The sequence below is a fragment of the Pantherophis guttatus genome, chromosome 6 (assembly GCF_059756535.1).
Source record: "Pantherophis guttatus breed Tessera chromosome 6, ASM5975653v1, whole genome shotgun sequence".
NCBI classification, from domain to species: domain Eukaryota; kingdom Metazoa; phylum Chordata; class Lepidosauria; order Squamata; family Colubridae; genus Pantherophis; species Pantherophis guttatus.
Genome location: NC_142068.1, coordinates 37,587,051 through 37,605,786, shown reverse-complemented (window position 1 = coordinate 37,605,786; position 18,736 = coordinate 37,587,051). Strand labels below are relative to the sequence as shown.

The window sequence follows — 18,736 nt, the reverse complement described above, 5'->3', positions numbered from 1 at the left end:
AGCCAGCACTAACCAGGAGGGACACGGGTCCAACAAACATGTGGTCGCGTTCAATCTACCCAGAATCCTGTCCACGTCATCTGGGGTCACAGGATCAAACTCATCCCAGATAACAGTCTCAAGACCTGTCTCCGTCACCCTCGCTGGATCTATCCCGTCAGAGTCCAGACTTGCCCGAATCTGAGTGATTTTGTCATACAGATACTGAACAAAATCCTCGGCTTTTCCCTCCAAGGGGTCCTCCCGCGCTTCCTGATGGAGCAGGGAGCGGGTCACCCTAAACAGGGTGGCCGGGCGATTATCTGATGACGCAATAAGAGCAGCAAAATGAGTACATTTTGCTGCTTTTATCGCCACTAGGTAACTCCTAATATGGGATCTTACCAGTGTTCGGTCAGATTCAGAAAGACTAGACTTCCAACAGCTCTCTAGGCGTCTTTTCCGGCGCTTCATCTCCCTCAGCTCCTCGGTGAACCAAGGAGCCAGGCGAGATCGGCGCCGGGTCAGAGGCCGCAAAGGCACGACTCGATCCAGGGCTCCAGCAGCCGCCCTATCCCAGGCGGCCACTAGGTCCCCAGATGAGGCGTGAGCCAGAACCTCCGGGATTGGCCCAAGCTCCCTCTGGAACCTATCAGGTTCCATCAGGCGCCTGGGGCGGTACCATCTTACCGGTTCCGCCTCCCTGCAGCGGGGTGCCGCGGTTCGAAGGTCAAGGCGAAGGAGCGAGTGATCTGACCATGACAAGGGCTCGATGACTAAATCCCCTATCTCAAGATCACTCAACCACTGTCCAGAGACAAAAACCAAGTCCAGTGTGTTTCCCCCAATGTGCGTAGGGCCATGAATTAGTTGGGTCAGGTCCATGGCCGTCATGGAAGCCATGAACTCTCGAGCCACCTCAGACGCCTCACCCACGGATGGCAGGTTGAAATCCCCCATGACCATAAGTCTGGGGGTATCAACCGCCACCGCGGCAATAACGTTGAGTAGCTCGGGCAGGGCTGCCGCCACGTGGCAGGGAGCCAGGTACGTGATCAGCAAACCCCTCTGAACCCCATGGCCCCACTTCACAAAGAGGGACTCACAGCCAGCTGTCTGAGGTACAGTGGTCTCCCTCGGCCTAAGGCCTTCTCTAATAATAACCGCTACTCCCCCGCCCCTCCCCTGTGGCCTTGGCTGATGGAATGCGTGGAAACCTGGTGGGCACATTTCTACCAGAGGGACCCCTCCCTCTGGGCCCAACCAGGTCTCCGTAATACCCGCCAGGTCCGCTCCCCCTTCGTAAACAAGATCACAGATGAGGGGGGCTTTATTTACTACAGACCTGGCGTTGCACAACATCAGGCGAAGGCCCGGGCCCTGAAGGTCTGTACTACCTGGAGCACGGGTGGAGCTTTGGGGGCCGGAGCACTCTACCGCTTGAAGACAGCGGGCGCGTGCTCCCTTAACATGATATGGCCCCCTGCTCCCGCCATATCTACCTCTCCCACACACAGTACCAATGGTAGAAACACAATCTGGACCAGCTCGACCCCCTCCGGATTCCCCACCACCCCCGCCGGACGTCCTGGCCAAGCCCAACTCTCCCCCTAGTGGGTTATCCCCCAAACCCACAACCCTAATTTCAATCCCACCCCCCTCCCCTCTCCCCGAACCCCTTAAAAGTTTTTGCTTGTAGAATCATTTAACAATGGGGTTTTTGTTCCATTACATATATTTTATGGTCCTATTCTGGAAGCAGCAGTTTAAAGCTAGATTCAGATATAGGCCAAAATATCATTTGGTATTTTGTAGTTCAATGCATTGTAGGTACCCACATTTTCTTAGCATGCTAGCAGTGATAAAATTTCCAATCACAACTTTTAACTGCTTGATCTATTAAGACAGGCCCTCCCTAAATACCTTTCTATGATCGTTAAGCTACTGGGGGCTTCTACCTCTCTCGTTTCCTAGGCAGCATTCCTTCCTTAATTCCTCAAAGTCATCTACAGATTCCATTACACAGAATTAGAGATAAAAAAACGGTGACCACCTGTTTCTATCTCAACAACAAACTCACCAATGCCACTCTGAAGGCCTACCTGAATAACAACCTATCCCAAATACCTTGGAGTAACTTTGGATCAGACTCTCTCTTATAACTATTTTCCCGCTCTTATCGCATCAGCAGATAATCGCCCGGCTGCCATGTTTAGGGTGATCCACTCCCTCCTCCATCTGGGAGCGCGGGAGGATCCCTTGCAGGATCGTGCTGAGGATTTTGTTCAGTATCTGCATGGTAAAATCACTCAGATTCGGGAAGGCTTAGTCTCTGACTGGGTAGGTACAGACGGGATGATGGGTGCCGGTCTTGAGACTGTCATTTGGGAGGCATTTGAACCTGTTGCTCCTGAGGACGTGGACAGGATACTCATGCAGCTGAATGCAACCACATGTTTACTGGACCTGTGTCCCTCCTGGTTGGTGCTGGCCTCCCGGGAGGTTACGTGAGGCTGGCTCCAGGGGATTATCAACGCTTCCTTGGGTGAGGGTGTCTTGCCATCCGCCTTGAAAGAGGCGGTGGTGAGGCCCCTCCTCAAGAAGCCTGCTCTGGATCCGGCTGTTTTGGCTAACTATCGTCCGGCCTCCAAACTTCCCTTCTTGGCGAAGGTTGTTGAGAGTGTGGTGGTGCGACAGTTTCCCCAGTACCTAGATGAAGCTGTCTATCTGGATCCGCTCCAGTCCAGCTAAAGGCCTGGGCACAGCACGGAAACGGCATTGGTCATGTTGGTGGATGGTCTCTGGAGGGCTCGGGATAGGGGTTGCTCCTCTATCCTGATCCTGTTAGATCTCTCAGCGGCTTTTGATACCATCGACCATGGTATCCTGCTGCGCCGGTTGGAGAGGTTGGGAGTGGGGGGCACCGTCCTGCGGTGGTTCTCCTCCTATCTCTCCGACCGGTCGCAGTCGGTGTTGGCAGGGGGGCAGAGGTTGACCCCGAGGTGCCTTGTTTGTGGGGTGTCTCAGGGGTCGGTCCTTTCGCCCCTTCTGTTCAACATTTATGTGAAGCCACTGGGTGAGATCATCCGTGGCTTTGGGGTGGAGTTCCATCAGTACGCTGATGACACTCAGCTGTACATCTCCACCCCAGGCCATCCCAACGATGCCCTTGAAGTGATGTCCCAGTGCCTGGAGGCCGTGCGGATCTGGATGGGGAGTAACAGGCTTCGACTCAACCCTTCCAAGACCGAGTGGCTGTGGCTTCCGGCGTCCCAATATAGCCAGCTGGTGCCATCGCTGGCTATCGGGGGCGAGTTATTGGCCCCCACGGATAGGGCTCGCAACTTGGGCGTCCTCCTGGATGCACCGCTGTCTTTAGAAGAGCATATGACGGCCGTGGCCAGGGCGGCTTTTTATCAGGTCCGCCTGATTTGCCAGTTGCGTCCCTTTCTGGATCGGGACTCCTTACGCACAGTCACTCAGGCACTCGTCACTTCCCGCCTGGACTACTGCAATGCTCTCCCCTTGAGGAGCACCCGGAGGCTCCAACTAGTGCAGAATGCGGCTGCGCGGGAGATTATGGGAGCGAGGGGGCACTCCCATGTGACACCTCTCCTGCGTGAGCTGTATTGGCTTCCAGTTGTCTTCCGGGTGCACTTCAAGGTGTTGGTTACCACCTTTAAAGCGCTCCATGGCATAGGACCTGGGTATTTGCAGGACCGCCTTCTGCCGCCGATAGCCTCCCACTGACCAGTACGCGCCCACAGAGAGGGATTCCTCAGGGTGCGGTCAGCCAGGCAATGTCAGCTGGCGACCCCCAGGGAAAGGGCCTTCTCTGTGGCAGCTCCTGCCCTCTGGAACGATTTGCCCCCGGAGATACGAAGGATATCAGATCTCCAGGTCTTTTGCTGTGCTCTGAAAACTTTTCTTTTCCATCAAGCAGGGCTGGCGTGAACCCCCTTCCCCTTTTTTAGTCTTTTTTAGTTTTTAGTTTTTAAATTGTCATTGGGTTTTAATTGAATTGTTTGAAATTAGGCCAGTTATGTAATTCTTTTAATAATTTTAAATTTTGTATTGGCATGTGTTTTAGTTCTGGCTGTTCACTGCCCTGAGTCCACTAGGAGAAGGGCGGTATACAAATTGAAATAAATAAATAAAATAAATAATAAACACTTAGAGTACATGTCCGCTAAAATCAATACCAGGGACAATTTACTCCAGAAACTAAGAGGATCAAGATGGGGAGCCTTAGCCTCTACTCTCAGAAAATCAGCACTAGGTTGGTCTACTCCACAGCTGAATATTGTGCCCCTGTTTGGCTTAATAGCTGCCACACTGGCAAGATCAATGCTAGACTAAATGATACAATGAGGATCATAAGCGGTTACATAAAATCTACTCCTACTTGCTGGTTCCCTGTCTTAAGCCACATTGCACCATCAGCTCTACAAAGGCAAGAAGCCTTAGTAAAGGAGTAGAATAAAATTATGAGAAACCCGCTTCTTCCTGCGCACGCTGATTTTCCTCATCTATCAATTGGTAGGCTTAAATCCAGGAAGCCCTCTCTAGCATTTTTGCTTTTGTAATGTCATGTTTACATTTTTATTTAAATCTTCGTCATTATTTTCCCTTTCTGTTTATGGACTTCTATTTATTTTGAACATGTGTGGGGCAATGGGATTCTTGACCCTTGGTTCATTTTCAATGCAACATACATCAGAGGATGGGATTCTCTGCAAGGACAAAATGTTGTCCTTTACAACATTTTATGGAATTATCAAATGAACACACAACACTTCTGCTATTAAAGGTGATATGGCACACTATTAACGATAGAGCCAATATTTAAAAAGAAAACAGTGCACGAGGTTTATCAAAACTTCTACAGTTGATCTCTCCTACATTTCTAGACAGCTGTCTTACACCATATGCTGATGGTATGCTATGAGCAATTAAACAGCTAACTATATAAAAAGTAATTATGCAGGAAATATAACATTTTAAATACCTTATCTTGAATCATGCCTATAATTAAACTAAAATGGAGAATATTTGCAACAACCCCACCATTAGGAATTTGAGGTATGTGTGATAACAATGAAATACGAAAAAAAATGTGCTAATTACAATGAAAAGAAATGTTCACATTCTCCACTGCTTGCTCTCTTCATGGTAGATGTTCATTTAGCCAAATTTGATTGGTATGCAGAATTATGTCAGACAAAGATTTTATCATGCAGGAATGTTATTGAATTTTCATTCTAACAACAAATATGGCAAAATAATGAAGGCTGTTATATTGGATCGGTGGAGAATGTTTGGTAAATATTTGGCATGGGAGAGGAAATGACAGCAAGCAAGCAACACAAACAGTAGACTTTAATTTGTTGGTGTCGAGCAGATATATTGAGACTACAAAAGAATGAAAGGATTCACACTCCCAGGGAATCTGAATGCACCAGTTTGCAAAAGGTTAGGTTTCTGAGGATAAAATTTTGATATAAATCAGGGGTGAAATTTAAAATTTGTTACTACCGGTTCTGTGGGCGTGGCTTGGTGGTGGTGGGGGTAATGTGACTGAATGGGCGTGGCCAACTTTTTTTTTTTACTTTTAAAAGCATTTTTTCTACAACCTTAAGAGGTTGTAGAAAAACCTATACAAGGCTTTTAGAAGCCTCTGACGATCAGGCAATTCAGCTGGGATCACCAGAGGCTTTTAAAGGCATTTTTTTTCCTACAACCTCTTCGGCCGAAGAAGTTGTAGAAAAAATGCTTTTAAAAGCCTCTGATGATCCCAGCTGAGCCGCGCAATCATCAGAGGCTTTTCTTTTACTTTTAAAAGCATTTTTTTGGCCAAAGAGGTTGTAGAAAAAATGCTTTTAAAAGAAAAAAAATGATGGTGCGACTCAGCTGGGCATGGGGGGAGGCAGGGATTTTTGCTACTGGTTCTCCGAACCACCTGCCACCATCACTACCGGATCAGACGATCCGGTCTGAATTGGGAGCATTTCACCCTTGATATAAATCCAAGTGTCAAATGGGCAAATAATCACCTCAACCTTAATCTTGCCACTCATAATATTGTCATCCCTGTTTGATCAGCATAGGACCATAGGACTCCATATAATGGAGATGGGCACCTCTGATTTCAAAAGTATACAAAGCTATATGCAAAGCAAATGGTTCTGACTACTAAAAATAATATTTATAGTCCTTTGGTAGAAGAAGTTAATTCCTGTGATGCTCTTAGCTGTCTGATTTCTTCTTTAGAAATTATGCGCTACATAAGAAGTTTGTCTGTTATTTCTTTGCATAGAAATAACTGCATAGAAATAATTCTGCACTTACCCAATAGATATTCCTATTTTATCCTACTTCCCTGTTCATGATTAATTTTATGCATAAATAAAATACCACATTGTTTTACAGCTTTCAGTCTCTTTGTATAGTTCAATTGTAATTTAGAATAATTCCTCAAGGATGCTGAGTGAGTAAAACATTTTGGTCAATTTTATGCCAAACAGTCACAATAGAGATAGGGCTGAATACAAATATAGCTAGATTAAGATTTCATCTCCTTAGGTAGCACTTGCAAATTATCTGAATAATACATGCTGACTCTCGGGTTATAGGTCTAATAATACACATCCTTTTAGAATCTGCCTGGAGTGATTTCTGAGGATCTGAGTATTCTGTGGATAAATCACAAAGCAAATAATCATTTCGTATTAGAAGTTTCACCATAGGATATATTGGGTTCATTTTCTCTTGCTTCAGTATCTGGAATAGTTGATATCATACTTTTTTCCTAAGTATGATAAACAGAAGACAACATTTTTTGGACATCAGTAAAAGATTTAGAATGCCTTTAGTATTAACAAATTAACAAAAATCATTAATAGTCCAAGCAAATAAAAAATAATTCTGAGAAAAGCAATCAGCAAGTCTTGATTCTATTTTCTAAATTCTAAAGCCTTATATCCATACTCAAGTTTTAACATTTAAATCTAATCTAATCCATCTGAAAAATGCAGTTTTATCCATGCCACCTATGGAGAAAGAACTAAGATGGGTGCCTCATTCTCAACATGAGGCAACTGTCTATACATATGTGTCCATTTTGTATTTTGCTTGGGTCTTTATACTATAAGCTGTTAACTACCAAATATCCTTGGAATGTCTATACACATAGATTACCTTGAATATCTTCAGGAGATCTAGTGACCATACTTTGTAGGGCTGCCCAAAGCTTTTTCTAATAGAAATAAAGAGTTTTACAAAGCATGTTCTACAAAGCCCTAGCTCAAACTATTAATATGATAGTGAAATGGGTGGCTTATTTATTTAATAAATAATTAAAATAATTACCTCTCTATCTTTAGAAAAGGTCCTGTATGAAATCAAGACTCTACCCCTAAGTGTTAGGTACCATAAAATTCCACAAGTACTGATAGCAATGCACAAATACATGCTTATTCTAGCTAATTATCTGCTGATAAAGGTGCCTCCATGGATTTAACCCCACTAGGGTTAATGACCGATTTTAGGGGGTGGTGCTCATTTTTGTTTCTTAAGCCAAAGAGCCAGTGTTGTCCAAAGACATTTCCATAGTCATATGGTTGTCATGACATTATTCTAAGCAAAGAGTGTATGGCAAAAAAATGGAACACTGTTAACTTCCCACATGCTTATATGGGGTACCTGTTCATCTCCCGATAGTCATAGCAATATTAAAATAGATATATGGACTGCTGAGGATATAGCACTTGACTCTCCTCCAAATGTTCTTTGAACACTGATTTAGAGCTGCCTGCAACTGTACATAGGCATCACCGCATACCTACACTACAAAGGGATTGATGAGTAAGCGTAGTTTGCACACAGGCCAATGTGCCTCCTTCCCAATTGCCAACTGTGCATGTGTGATTGGTTGATCCGACTTTTGTTCTGTGCTCTGTTGTTTGAGTGCCCCCTAGCCAGAATGTTACACTTGCAGGAATATAAATGGAACGCTTTTGCAACCGTCATTAAACTAGGGAGACATACATTTCCTGACATGCAGTGCTGGAGAAGTCTGTTCAATCCTTGAGGCGTCACTCTTATGCCCCTCCAATCTCAGTCTTTTGCTTTAGACAAAGCTTCTAATTTCTGAATTTAACTTGCCAGAACTTTGAGACTGTATTACCTCCTAACTGTTTCAGTTGTCTAGATTAATTTTGTAATTAAAAATATAAGAAAACCTATAATGGAGAATATTTGTAACTCAGGGTTGAAATTAGGGGTCCTTGGTGCTCTCTGAGCTTGCTTGTTTTCTTGCAGATGTTTAATTACTCAAACAGTGCTAGTCCTGAGTATTACTGGTACTAGTCTAGCACTGATAATGTTACCTAGTTGGGGTAATGAAACATCTGCAAGAAAGCAAGCCCAAAGAGCACCAAGGATGTCTCATAAGAAAACCTGTCATGGAGTTCTACAGGTACAGAGTTGGATGATAAGGTAAAATGGATATTTCCACATACATAGGTAGAAATATACCGTAGATTCTGCTTATATTACTGCTCACAATTGAAATATTGACACAAGAAAACATTTTCTTTCTGTGAAAATGAATGAAAAAGAACAGATATTTGCCTAAACAATATATGCAGAGTGTCTAATGCTGGGAGCATTTGCAAAAAGTTATATGCAACTACAAACCCAAATTTTCCAGCAGACAATAAAAAATAAATGGAATAAAATGGAATATATAAAACTCTGAGAGTTCCCTTAAACTGGTTTATATATTTCATATAAAATATGCCTTTTACATGAAAAAATGAAATATTTTTTTCATTTTAATTATTCCTATATCATGCATTCAGTATATATGCTTCTATTTGATTCTGTCACCATAATTCAGTGTAGCGCTCTGACTTATGATTAATTTTTCCTAATGAACACAGAAAAGCCCACACAAAATGTACTTAATAGGTTATCTGGGCAAATAATTCTTGAAACAGTTTGCAAGAGGAATGATACCTGTATACCCAGAGAAACAGCACATGAATAATAAGTAATTTCTTAGGATTATATATTTGCTAGCACATAACAATAAGATAGGGAGAATTTATATAAATATCCTTTTTTTCTGTTAAAATATATTTGTGCTTAAATGAGACATTTTACAGAATCTGTAGCTCGGGTACAATCTTCTGTTTTTAACTCTGAAGCTTGTTAGTAATCTTTAGTTTAATTATAGCTAAAGTTGCTGTTTTTTACAAAACAAACAGAATATTTGTAGTTTGAATTACATCAGAAATCCACTGGCAGCACTAGAAGGCAGTAAATACTTTTCATACCAGATGTTAGATTAAAAAATTGCAAAGATTCCAGAAATACTACTTATGCAGAAAAACAATATCTCCACCTTGATTTTCTTATTTGACTTAAGGCAAATTTGGGGGCTTTGAATATGTCTATTCATCTAAAATCTCCCAAACAACTGAAATCATTGTTTCTGGAATAAATGATATTTCAATCTATCTACCAACAAGTTAAACAATCTATCTACCAACAAGTTTCAATCTAACTACCAACAAGGTGCTATATCTAGTTAAATCTCAATAAATAAAAGCTTTGGAGTACAAATTACAATTATTTGTATTCTACCATCTTCTCTAGTCCATGATATCCCTGTAGTTAAAATTCCAAGAAACCAGTTATCAGAAAGGTCAAAGCAGGGTTCTATGGAAAAATATGATTTTATCATTTTTCAACTATGGCAGTTTCTGTATCATCCCATAAATAGGGATGAGAAGAAGATGCTCGGTTACATTTTAATGCAACCTATCCAATTTGCAGCTTAATATCAAGGACCAATACAATGAAAGATAAAATTACTGTTTCTATAGTGCTAAAATGACGGGGTGGGGAGGGGGAGGAATAACCACTTTTCTGAATCAGATGCAACCGCAAACTTCTGCTCCAGTCTATGAAATCTCACATCTAAGATCACTCCATGTCTAACATTCATTCACAATACTTTGAAATGCTGGTGGCTTTTCAAGTTACTTTTGGACCTGAGGTTGATTTGAAGATCTAAGCAGCATAAACACATTTTCCTAGCTAACCCAATTTTACTAATTTTTAGACCTAGGAATAGGATGCTGAAATCTCACATTGGACAGAATCAAATGGTGTTTGTGGATTTTTCTCCCCCTAGGCTAAATTCAGCAGGGATGTTCTAATGATGTTGAATTGAACTATATTTTAAAGCAGGACAAAGACTTAAGACCACACATTTATCGGGTATAAGTAAGAGAACTCAGGATTATGTTTAGTATTTTTGATAGTAAAAAATACAGTTGAATTGTATATTTATCATTAAACAATTCTTTAACTGAGCACAACATGGGTCAACACAAAATTCATAAAAAAAAAAAATTCCCTGGGATGTGGAGCTGGGAAGTACATGTATTTTAGTTTTCATGTTAAAGACAGCATAATTTTAAATAATTTAAACTTATTGTCAACATGGAGATAATTAAAATTATTTCAGCCACTATAAATAATAACATGTATTAACTACATATCTGACCAGAACTGGTCAGAACCTGCTGAATACCACCTCTGGAAAACTCCCAACCTTACCCCAGCTCCTGCCAATCTAGCAGTTTAGAAGCATGCAAATATGATTACATAAATAGGTACCACTTTGATGGGAAGGTAACAGTGCTCCATGACATCATGCTGGCCATACGATCATGGAAATGTCTTTGGACAGTGCTGGCTCAATGGCCTTGAAACAGACATGAGCACTGCCCCCTATAGTTGGCAATGCCTAGCAGAATAAAATCTGCAGGGACTCCTTTACTTTTTAACTTATTAAAAGGTAGAACACCCTTTGATTTCAACTCTACTCCTAGTGATTTACTGGATATGTCTATGGAGTTTTCTTGGCAGTTTCCATTCATCAAGCTGTGAGGGAAGCACCCTCTCCAATTCTCCCTTGCAACACTCATGTCCTTCCTGTATTGTCATTTTCCTGTAGAAAATGAGTATGACTTCAGAAGATCTAGTAAGTAGATGACAGGATTTTTCCTCTAAAGTAGAAAGTGTTTAGTTTGTAAATTGCTGCCATACTCAAGATTTAAAAAAGAATAAAAGGAAGGATATTCAAGATAGTTTTTCATAAACTATTAAATATAAAGGGGATATATGTACAAGAGGTATTCATGATAATACTGGGGTATTATCCATTATAGGATAATACTGAAATATTATGATTTATACTAAAATTCCTGAACGTATCTATTGGGCTATTAATGAGCCCAATTAAATTTAACAAACATGCATATAGAATTGCAACCTTACTTATCTTTTGAGTGTCAGCTTTTATTCATTAATTAATCAACTCTAATATAAATATCTACATAAACTATTACATATTTTAAAAAGTAGAATCTTCTTTGATTATTTTATCTGTGATAAAGCTCACTAAAATCATGGCAGTAATTAGTACTGCTTAACAATAAAGCTTCTTAAGGCAATAATCAGTATTTTCTTTAATTCATGCAATCAAGCACATTTTACAGAGCTGTATTTGTTTTCTCTTAAAGGTCAATAGAAAGTCACAGAATAAACCTTTATTTGATGGAGAAGTAATTGAAGACAGAATGTAATGTTATACCATTCATGGAATTACTACTTTTCAAGTACAGGTTATGTTCTAGTGCTGAAGGCCAGGATCTGAAAAGCTACAGATGGCACCCAGCAGGCTGAGCCTAATGGAATACTTAATGTTTTCTTCCTGCAAGGCTAGTCCAAGACATTTTGTTGTCTGAGTTGTAAAATAAGAGAATATCCTCTTCCGTTCCATGTACGAAATTGAATAAGAAATCTTATTTCACAATGATTGTGGCATATAATCATAGTTCCATGGTTGTAGAAAGTAACATTCTAATTTATGAAGTGCAGGAAGAGTTTGTGGTTCCTGGTTTCTTCAAAATCTCATTTCTCATCGTCTATCACGAGAGAGAGAGAGAGAGAGAGAGAGAGAGAGAGAGAGAGAGAGAGAGAGAGAGAGAGAGAGAGAGAGAGAGAGAATCATCCCTGCTGATGGTGAGGGTGACTTTTTCCCTTTGTATGGCAGGGCTTCTTGCCATATCACACATTTCTTTTGATTAAAAAATATAAACAATATTTGCAAGGTGGCATCAGATTGGAGATTTGGTTTTGTCAGCATAAAAGACTCCTAACCTCAAGTCCCAGAATAAAAAGCAAAAGCAATGAGCTGTGGGAGACACACTGTTTCTCTCTCTCTCTTTTTACATGAATCAGCACAATCAACATTACCACTAGTAGCAACTGTCAAAAATTGCCTACTTTCTAAGGGAGAACAACTGGGGAGAGATGCTACTCTGTCATTACCAACCCATAACAACACTTTCTCAAGTTGGACAAGAAAATATGCTTACATTAATGAAAAGCAATTTTGGTTAAATAAGGTAGGTTGTTCTAGCTAATTTGGACTGACAGTGTCTACACATTAGTGCAATGTCATAATAATACAAACTTTAATATATTCAGTATCAAGGGACAGATCAAAGTTCTCAGCAGATGGCTGCACACAGCTCTCAGAGCTCAAGTGAATAACTTGACAGCACAAGTTCATGATGATTCTGACATGCCTACTGGCAGATCATCTTTTGTTCAGAAAAAAATACTTTCAGGAAAACTTTAAAAGCTATTTTAATTGTACCCCATATGGTTAGTGAAGGATATTTTGAAATCTTACTGCACTGTGCCTTCGTAAACAGAGTCTAACTCTATAGAATTCTCTATATTATGAATACAGAACTATTGGAATTTGAGATACCTGGACCATCATGGGAGTTTACTGCGACTTCGTGTCATCTTGCCAGGTCAGTAGACATACTCTGAATTAAATGTACCTCTTTTAAAAATTGCTGAAAGGTCAATGTGGATAACCTTCATTATCTCACAATGTGTGTTTTAGATCAGTTCAGTTCAATTCAATTCAGTTCAGGTCAAAATTTTCTATTGGATGGAATACAAAATATAACTATATTCTGGCTATTCTCCACTAAAAGAGGTCACTTCAAGTGATATGGAGGACAAAATCTTTGGTATTACTTTATCAATACTGATGTAGGCATTCTTCAAAATTGTGTGAAGGGTTATGTGACCAGCCTTCACAAGTATAATAAATGGTCCTCAATGAAGATGTTTGTTTGTTTTTCATGTTTCTACAATACTCATCTCCCTGTAAAGTATGGAGTGAGATGTTTTCCCCCACTGTGCACATGTGTGAAAGAATGAAGAGGAGGGCAAGAAGGGTCAGTAGAGAAGGCACATGAGAAACGTTTTTACAAAAGCCTTTTCAGTTCTCCAAACATAAATACTTACCTGATTAAAATGTTTCAACTTGTCAATTAAATGACCTATCTGTGGATCCAACCCTCTGACTATCATCTCTGGATTATTCATTTGGGCTTTCAATCCATTTGTAACCACTCTGCTTGTATAACTGTAACAGAAAAAGAAAGGAAAGACTGATATTAATGAAATATCTTTAACTACAGGAATTCTCAGACCCCTATGAATGATGTCTTTTGATGGATTTTTGTTCCAGTGAAATAGGAGCTTCTTTAACAATCTAAGGGGGAAAGATTAAATGTCCTTCTGCCATTGAATAAATTATGTTTAATCCTTGCATCTAACTTTCACCAGTACCTGAATCTGTAGGATGGTAATATCTTTCTTAGATCTATACACTCATAAACCAGTTGTTTTGTTATTAAAAGTTAAAGAATTTTAAATAAATCAAAATAATATAATTTTATCCAGTTGGTTGAACCCAATTTGTTTAAACTAAAACAATACCTGAGGTTGATTTGGAATTGTTTGTATATAGTCCTTGGTTATTTATAAGTTTTATCTTCCAGAGAAAATCATAGAAAAGAAATAAACGTTCTAAATTGCTGCATTGTTCTTATAAAATAATTTGTCAGATATTTGAAATTACGTTATGGTAAACTTCCATTCATCTATGATTTATTTACTGATATGTATATTAATGATTTAATAACACAACTAACTGTTTAGATGTTAAGACCACGGAGGAAAATTCCATGAAGAAGGCACAATGTTTGCACACATTATTTCTACCTGCATTGTCTTAGGAAGCCTTGTCTAGCCCTCTCTAATTTCTATTTTCTTTCAGTAGTTGGGCACATCTGTAATGGACTTTACTTGAAGGCATCTTCCAAGCCTCATTGGATGGCACCATTTAAGGGAAAGGATCTGGATTGTACACACCCTATCTAACCTGACAGAGCAGCAGATTATAGGAAAACAACCTGCTCAGCCTGAATCAGTCCATTTTTCCATCTACAGCATAGTCGGCAATTACTGGCAATAGCTCTCTAGAGTTTTGCACAATATATTTTCTCAGCCTTACCTGGAAACTTTGCTTATAATCCGTCTGCTTTATTACTAAGATATACCATCTCCCCACTCTAAAGTTAAACTAGAAGAAGTGATATATTGTAGACATTTCAAAAATTTAACATATGGAAGTAAAATATTCCAAAGCATTATGAACAAAGCTCTTATGGAGAGAAACTTGCCTAAATTTGGATTTTAAAAGCTTGCCTGTAAGAGAATCATACAGTACAGTTTGCAGTTTAATTTAAGATGAAACAGGAAGTGATAAGACATTGATGAAAAAAATGATATGACATACTATGTTTACTACAACAGTAAAAACGAAAAGCTTGAAAATAATTTCAAACAATAAAGAAATGGAAACTAAAAGTTACAGTGTTTTTTTTTAAAGTTGAAACTTCACTGAAAAATAGTCTTAGTCCAGTCAAGTTTAGTCACATTGGACTCAGGGCTACACTACCTCAAAATATTTCTACAGCGATATTAATTTTAACATTATTGAAACCATTGGTTAACTTCATCCCAGTTTCATACTATAAATCAATTTTGCTGTCTACAATTTACCTTCATTTGATAAGATTGGTCAAATTGTTCTTCTAATCCTTGTCATTTCATATGCAAGTATTGCTATCTTTTTCTAATGTTGATCCAAGACAAGTCTTACGTGCCTTTAGTTTTGTATAACACACAATAAAAGTTAAGAAGACAAAATTTGAAAGTAACGAATTGGCTAGGATGAAATTGTGAATTTTGATATAGAATCTGCAGGTCTCTTGTATTTCCTACCCAGAGATTGGAGACAAGATAGAAATCTCCAAAGGGCTTATACCAGAGGTGGGTTTCAGCAGGTTCTGACCAGTTCAGGAGAATCGGTAGCGGAAATTTTGAGCAGTTCGGAGAACCGGTAGTAAAAATTCTGACTGGCCCCACCCCCATGTATTCTCTGCCTCCCAAGTCCCAACTGATTGGGAGAAAATGGATATTTTACAGTATCCTTCCCCTGCCACGCCCACCAAGGCACACCCACAGAACCAGTAGTAAAAAATTTTGAACCCCACCACTGGCTTATACCATAGATTGCGGCACGAAGGACCATGTAGGCTTACACTTGAGCATGTGCAAGTGTCACAGAGTAGAAATAAATTGCCTACCCTTAACTATATACTCAATATATACTATACATAAATTCTGCTTGAAAAAATTTCAGATTCAGTTATTTTCTAAAAGTAATATGAGGCCGAAATATCCTTTTTCAACTTGTCCATTTTTGTTCTCACCATGTAGAATAATGATCAGAGCCTTAAAGCAAGACTCAATGAGAGACCTTTTTTTAAAAAAATGTAAACAAATAAAAAATAATGTCCTTAATAGTTAGTGAATCATTTAAGAGGATTCACTAATTTTCCAAATCAATGAACCCATGAGAGATTTTTAATATTTGGTAATACAAATCCTAATTATGCATCTTTTACTAGATCTGCATTAATGTTTGCATATTATTTAGGCAATACCATATTGAATGTGTCCATATAATTATTTTTGCCTGGCTGAACTAATTTCAAGGAGACCAGAATATTATATATACTTTGTTTAACAAGATCATTTCTAACATTTTTCCTGTCTGGTATAAAACAAAGTTTAGGCAGATTTCCCATTCAGAACTTCAAGAGATGTAATCAAATTTTAATTTTTAATGTAACAGAAAGACAAAATTGTAAAAGTCATGACCTATAGCAATTATATTAATCAAAATTTTAACTAAATTTAAATTAGTTAGGGTAAATGCAGACAGATCAGATTTGGTTTCTTTCTCAGTCCCATTTCCAGCTTTTTGGAATACTGTCCCACTCAAAGACCAAGTACAGCTTGGAAAAAGTTATATAAAATAATTTGCAAATGAAATTGCTGTAGAAAAAAACTAAAACAAAACTAAAAATTAGGAGTCAAAAGAAAGCAATATTAGAAAATCATCAGGAAAATATATCTACAGACATTTATAATTTGAAGCGACTATACTGCCATTGTTAAGTAGAGGAGCTGCTCGCTAAACATAATTTTTTAGAAGTCATTGACTCTGTTTAGTAATCTAGTTATTCATAAAAACTAGTTGAGAAGATGTTGGATAACCATTTGTCTGAAGTGGTGTAGGGTTTCCTGCCTGGGCAGGGGGTTGTACTAGAAGACCTCCAAGGTCCTTTCCAACTTTTTACTCTATTCTATCCTATTCTAGTTATCAAATTATAATATTTTACTAACATATAATCACACGTATCAATGATTATAATAATTTATTACTAATAAATTGTCAACTATCTTTAATGCTGTATATTATTAAAAATATTATTTGTTATAAATTTAGTAGCCTCTTATTAATCATCATGCGGTGGCTCAGTGGCTAAGACACTGAGCTTGTCAATCGAAAGGTCGAATCCCTAGTGTCACGTAACGGGGTGAGTGTTGGTTACTTGTCTCAGCTTCTGCCAACCTAGCAGTTCGAAAGCACATAAAAAATGCAAGTAGAAAAGTAGGGACCACATTTGGTGGGAAGGTAACAGCGTTCAGTGCGCCTTTGCTGTTTAGTCATGATGGCCACATGACCACGGAGACATCTTCGGACAGCGCTGGCTCTTTGGTTTTGAAACGGAGATGAGCACCGCCCCCTAGAGTCAGGAAAAACTAGCACATATGTGCGAGGGGAACCTTTGCCTAATCATCATGTAAGAATAGCCTACTCTTAGCATCAACAAATAAGCATCAAGACTGGAGGCACAATTAGTTTTCTTAGTTTTTCTAAGTTCTACTATTATTATTTTTTCAAAAATCAGTCCCTAATACATTGATTACAGGGAAAGCATAGATATGTTGGAATTTTTATTTCTTACCAAGTTTGTTTGTTAGCTGGGATAAAAAAAACAAATAAAGCCCCAAGCAATTGCATGAATTAAGTTCTTTATTTTTCAACCAAAATCAATAAAACAAGCTGCTAGGTGTGTGACTGCAAAAACCCCTTCCATTCATCTTATATATACTATACAATTAGTTCCTCCTATAGATTACCACTCTTTGTCCAATTACCCATTTCCCATTTCAACAATATTTCACATAAGGAAATTCCTTTCTTTCTTACAAAGGCCTCTACCTTTTCTGAGAATTGATTTATCTAAAGAGAAGCTATGTACACCTTACAATAAGGTGTACATAGCTTCTCTTTATCTATCTCACTTCCCTGGGTAAGCTATTTCTATAAACAGTGCAAAGTAAAAAGGCAAACAAAAATCTTAAAATAAAACAAGTTTCAAAGTCTTAATAAACATATGAATGCACCAATAAAATATTCTAATACTACAAAAGGTTCTAGCAGTTATTTTATAAAACTCTAAAAGGTGTAACTGCTATTTCCTCGGGAAGCAGAAGAATGTTGTTTGAGACAAGTTCAGCAGAGCAGCATTATTTCTTTCATGCTGGGTGCTCTTTCAAACCTTATGAAAAAGGCTGTCTGTCTTTTTCTCAACTTATGCAGACTCCCATATTTAAATCCCTTCAAGCTTTTTTTCATAGAGGTTCAGCTATTGTCTGCAGAGACTGCTCTGGAATCAGTAATCTGAAGACTGTTACCCTGAGATATGTATAATTAAGGTCTTTAAGATAATAGCTTTAAAGTACTCATGGGAAAATAGTAAATGTAAGCAAAGCAAGGAAGATATATATGCATATACATATACATATACATATCATACATACATATAAAAGAAACTGTGTCTTAGTCTGGCTATTTTTCCAACAAACAGCTAACTATCAAGCAAGGTTTAAACAAAAATATTTTTGAGAAAATAAGAGAAAAGTCTTATTTATTGCAGAATATATAGTACATACATATACTGAGAGAATGGGAGAGAGTGAGAAAGAGAGAGAGCAAGTGAGTGCAAGAGAGTGTGTATTTTTTGTGTGTATGCATGTGTGCATTGTGTGTGTGTGTGTATAATTTATGATTATAAATAATCATTTAGATTATTGCTTTCCTGGAACAAATAAAATGGGAAACCATATTCTAAATACTTCTAATTATCTTTTATGAAGAGTTCAAATGATGTGTTACAAAGTCCATATATTAGGTTGAGAACTTGTTAAAGTCTGCCAATTGTAATTATATTATTTTGGCCTCCAGTAGTTGTAGGGTACACATCTAGTCCCATAGTAAAGAAACAGGAGCAAGGCCATTTTTTTTTCAGTTTCCCTCCCCCCTTTATGGAGGCTTTGTTTTTTTAAAGGTTGAAATACAACTAGTAACAACTTCTTTTATATAACTGAA

General features: G+C 38.7%; 1 protein-coding gene across 2 annotated transcripts in view; it reads right to left on the bottom strand.

The window, feature by feature from the left end:
• The window catches only part of LOC117678425 (glypican-5-like), a 311,301-nt gene that overhangs the window by 108,702 nt on the left and 183,863 nt on the right, over positions 1–18,736 (bottom strand). For both annotated transcript variants that reach the window (XM_034439494.3, XM_034439495.3), the window contains one exon: positions 13,387–13,507. In XM_034439494.3, the coding sequence (XP_034295385.2) occupies positions 13,387–13,507 (121 nt within the window). The remainder of the gene's footprint in view (positions 1–13,386; positions 13,508–18,736) is intronic.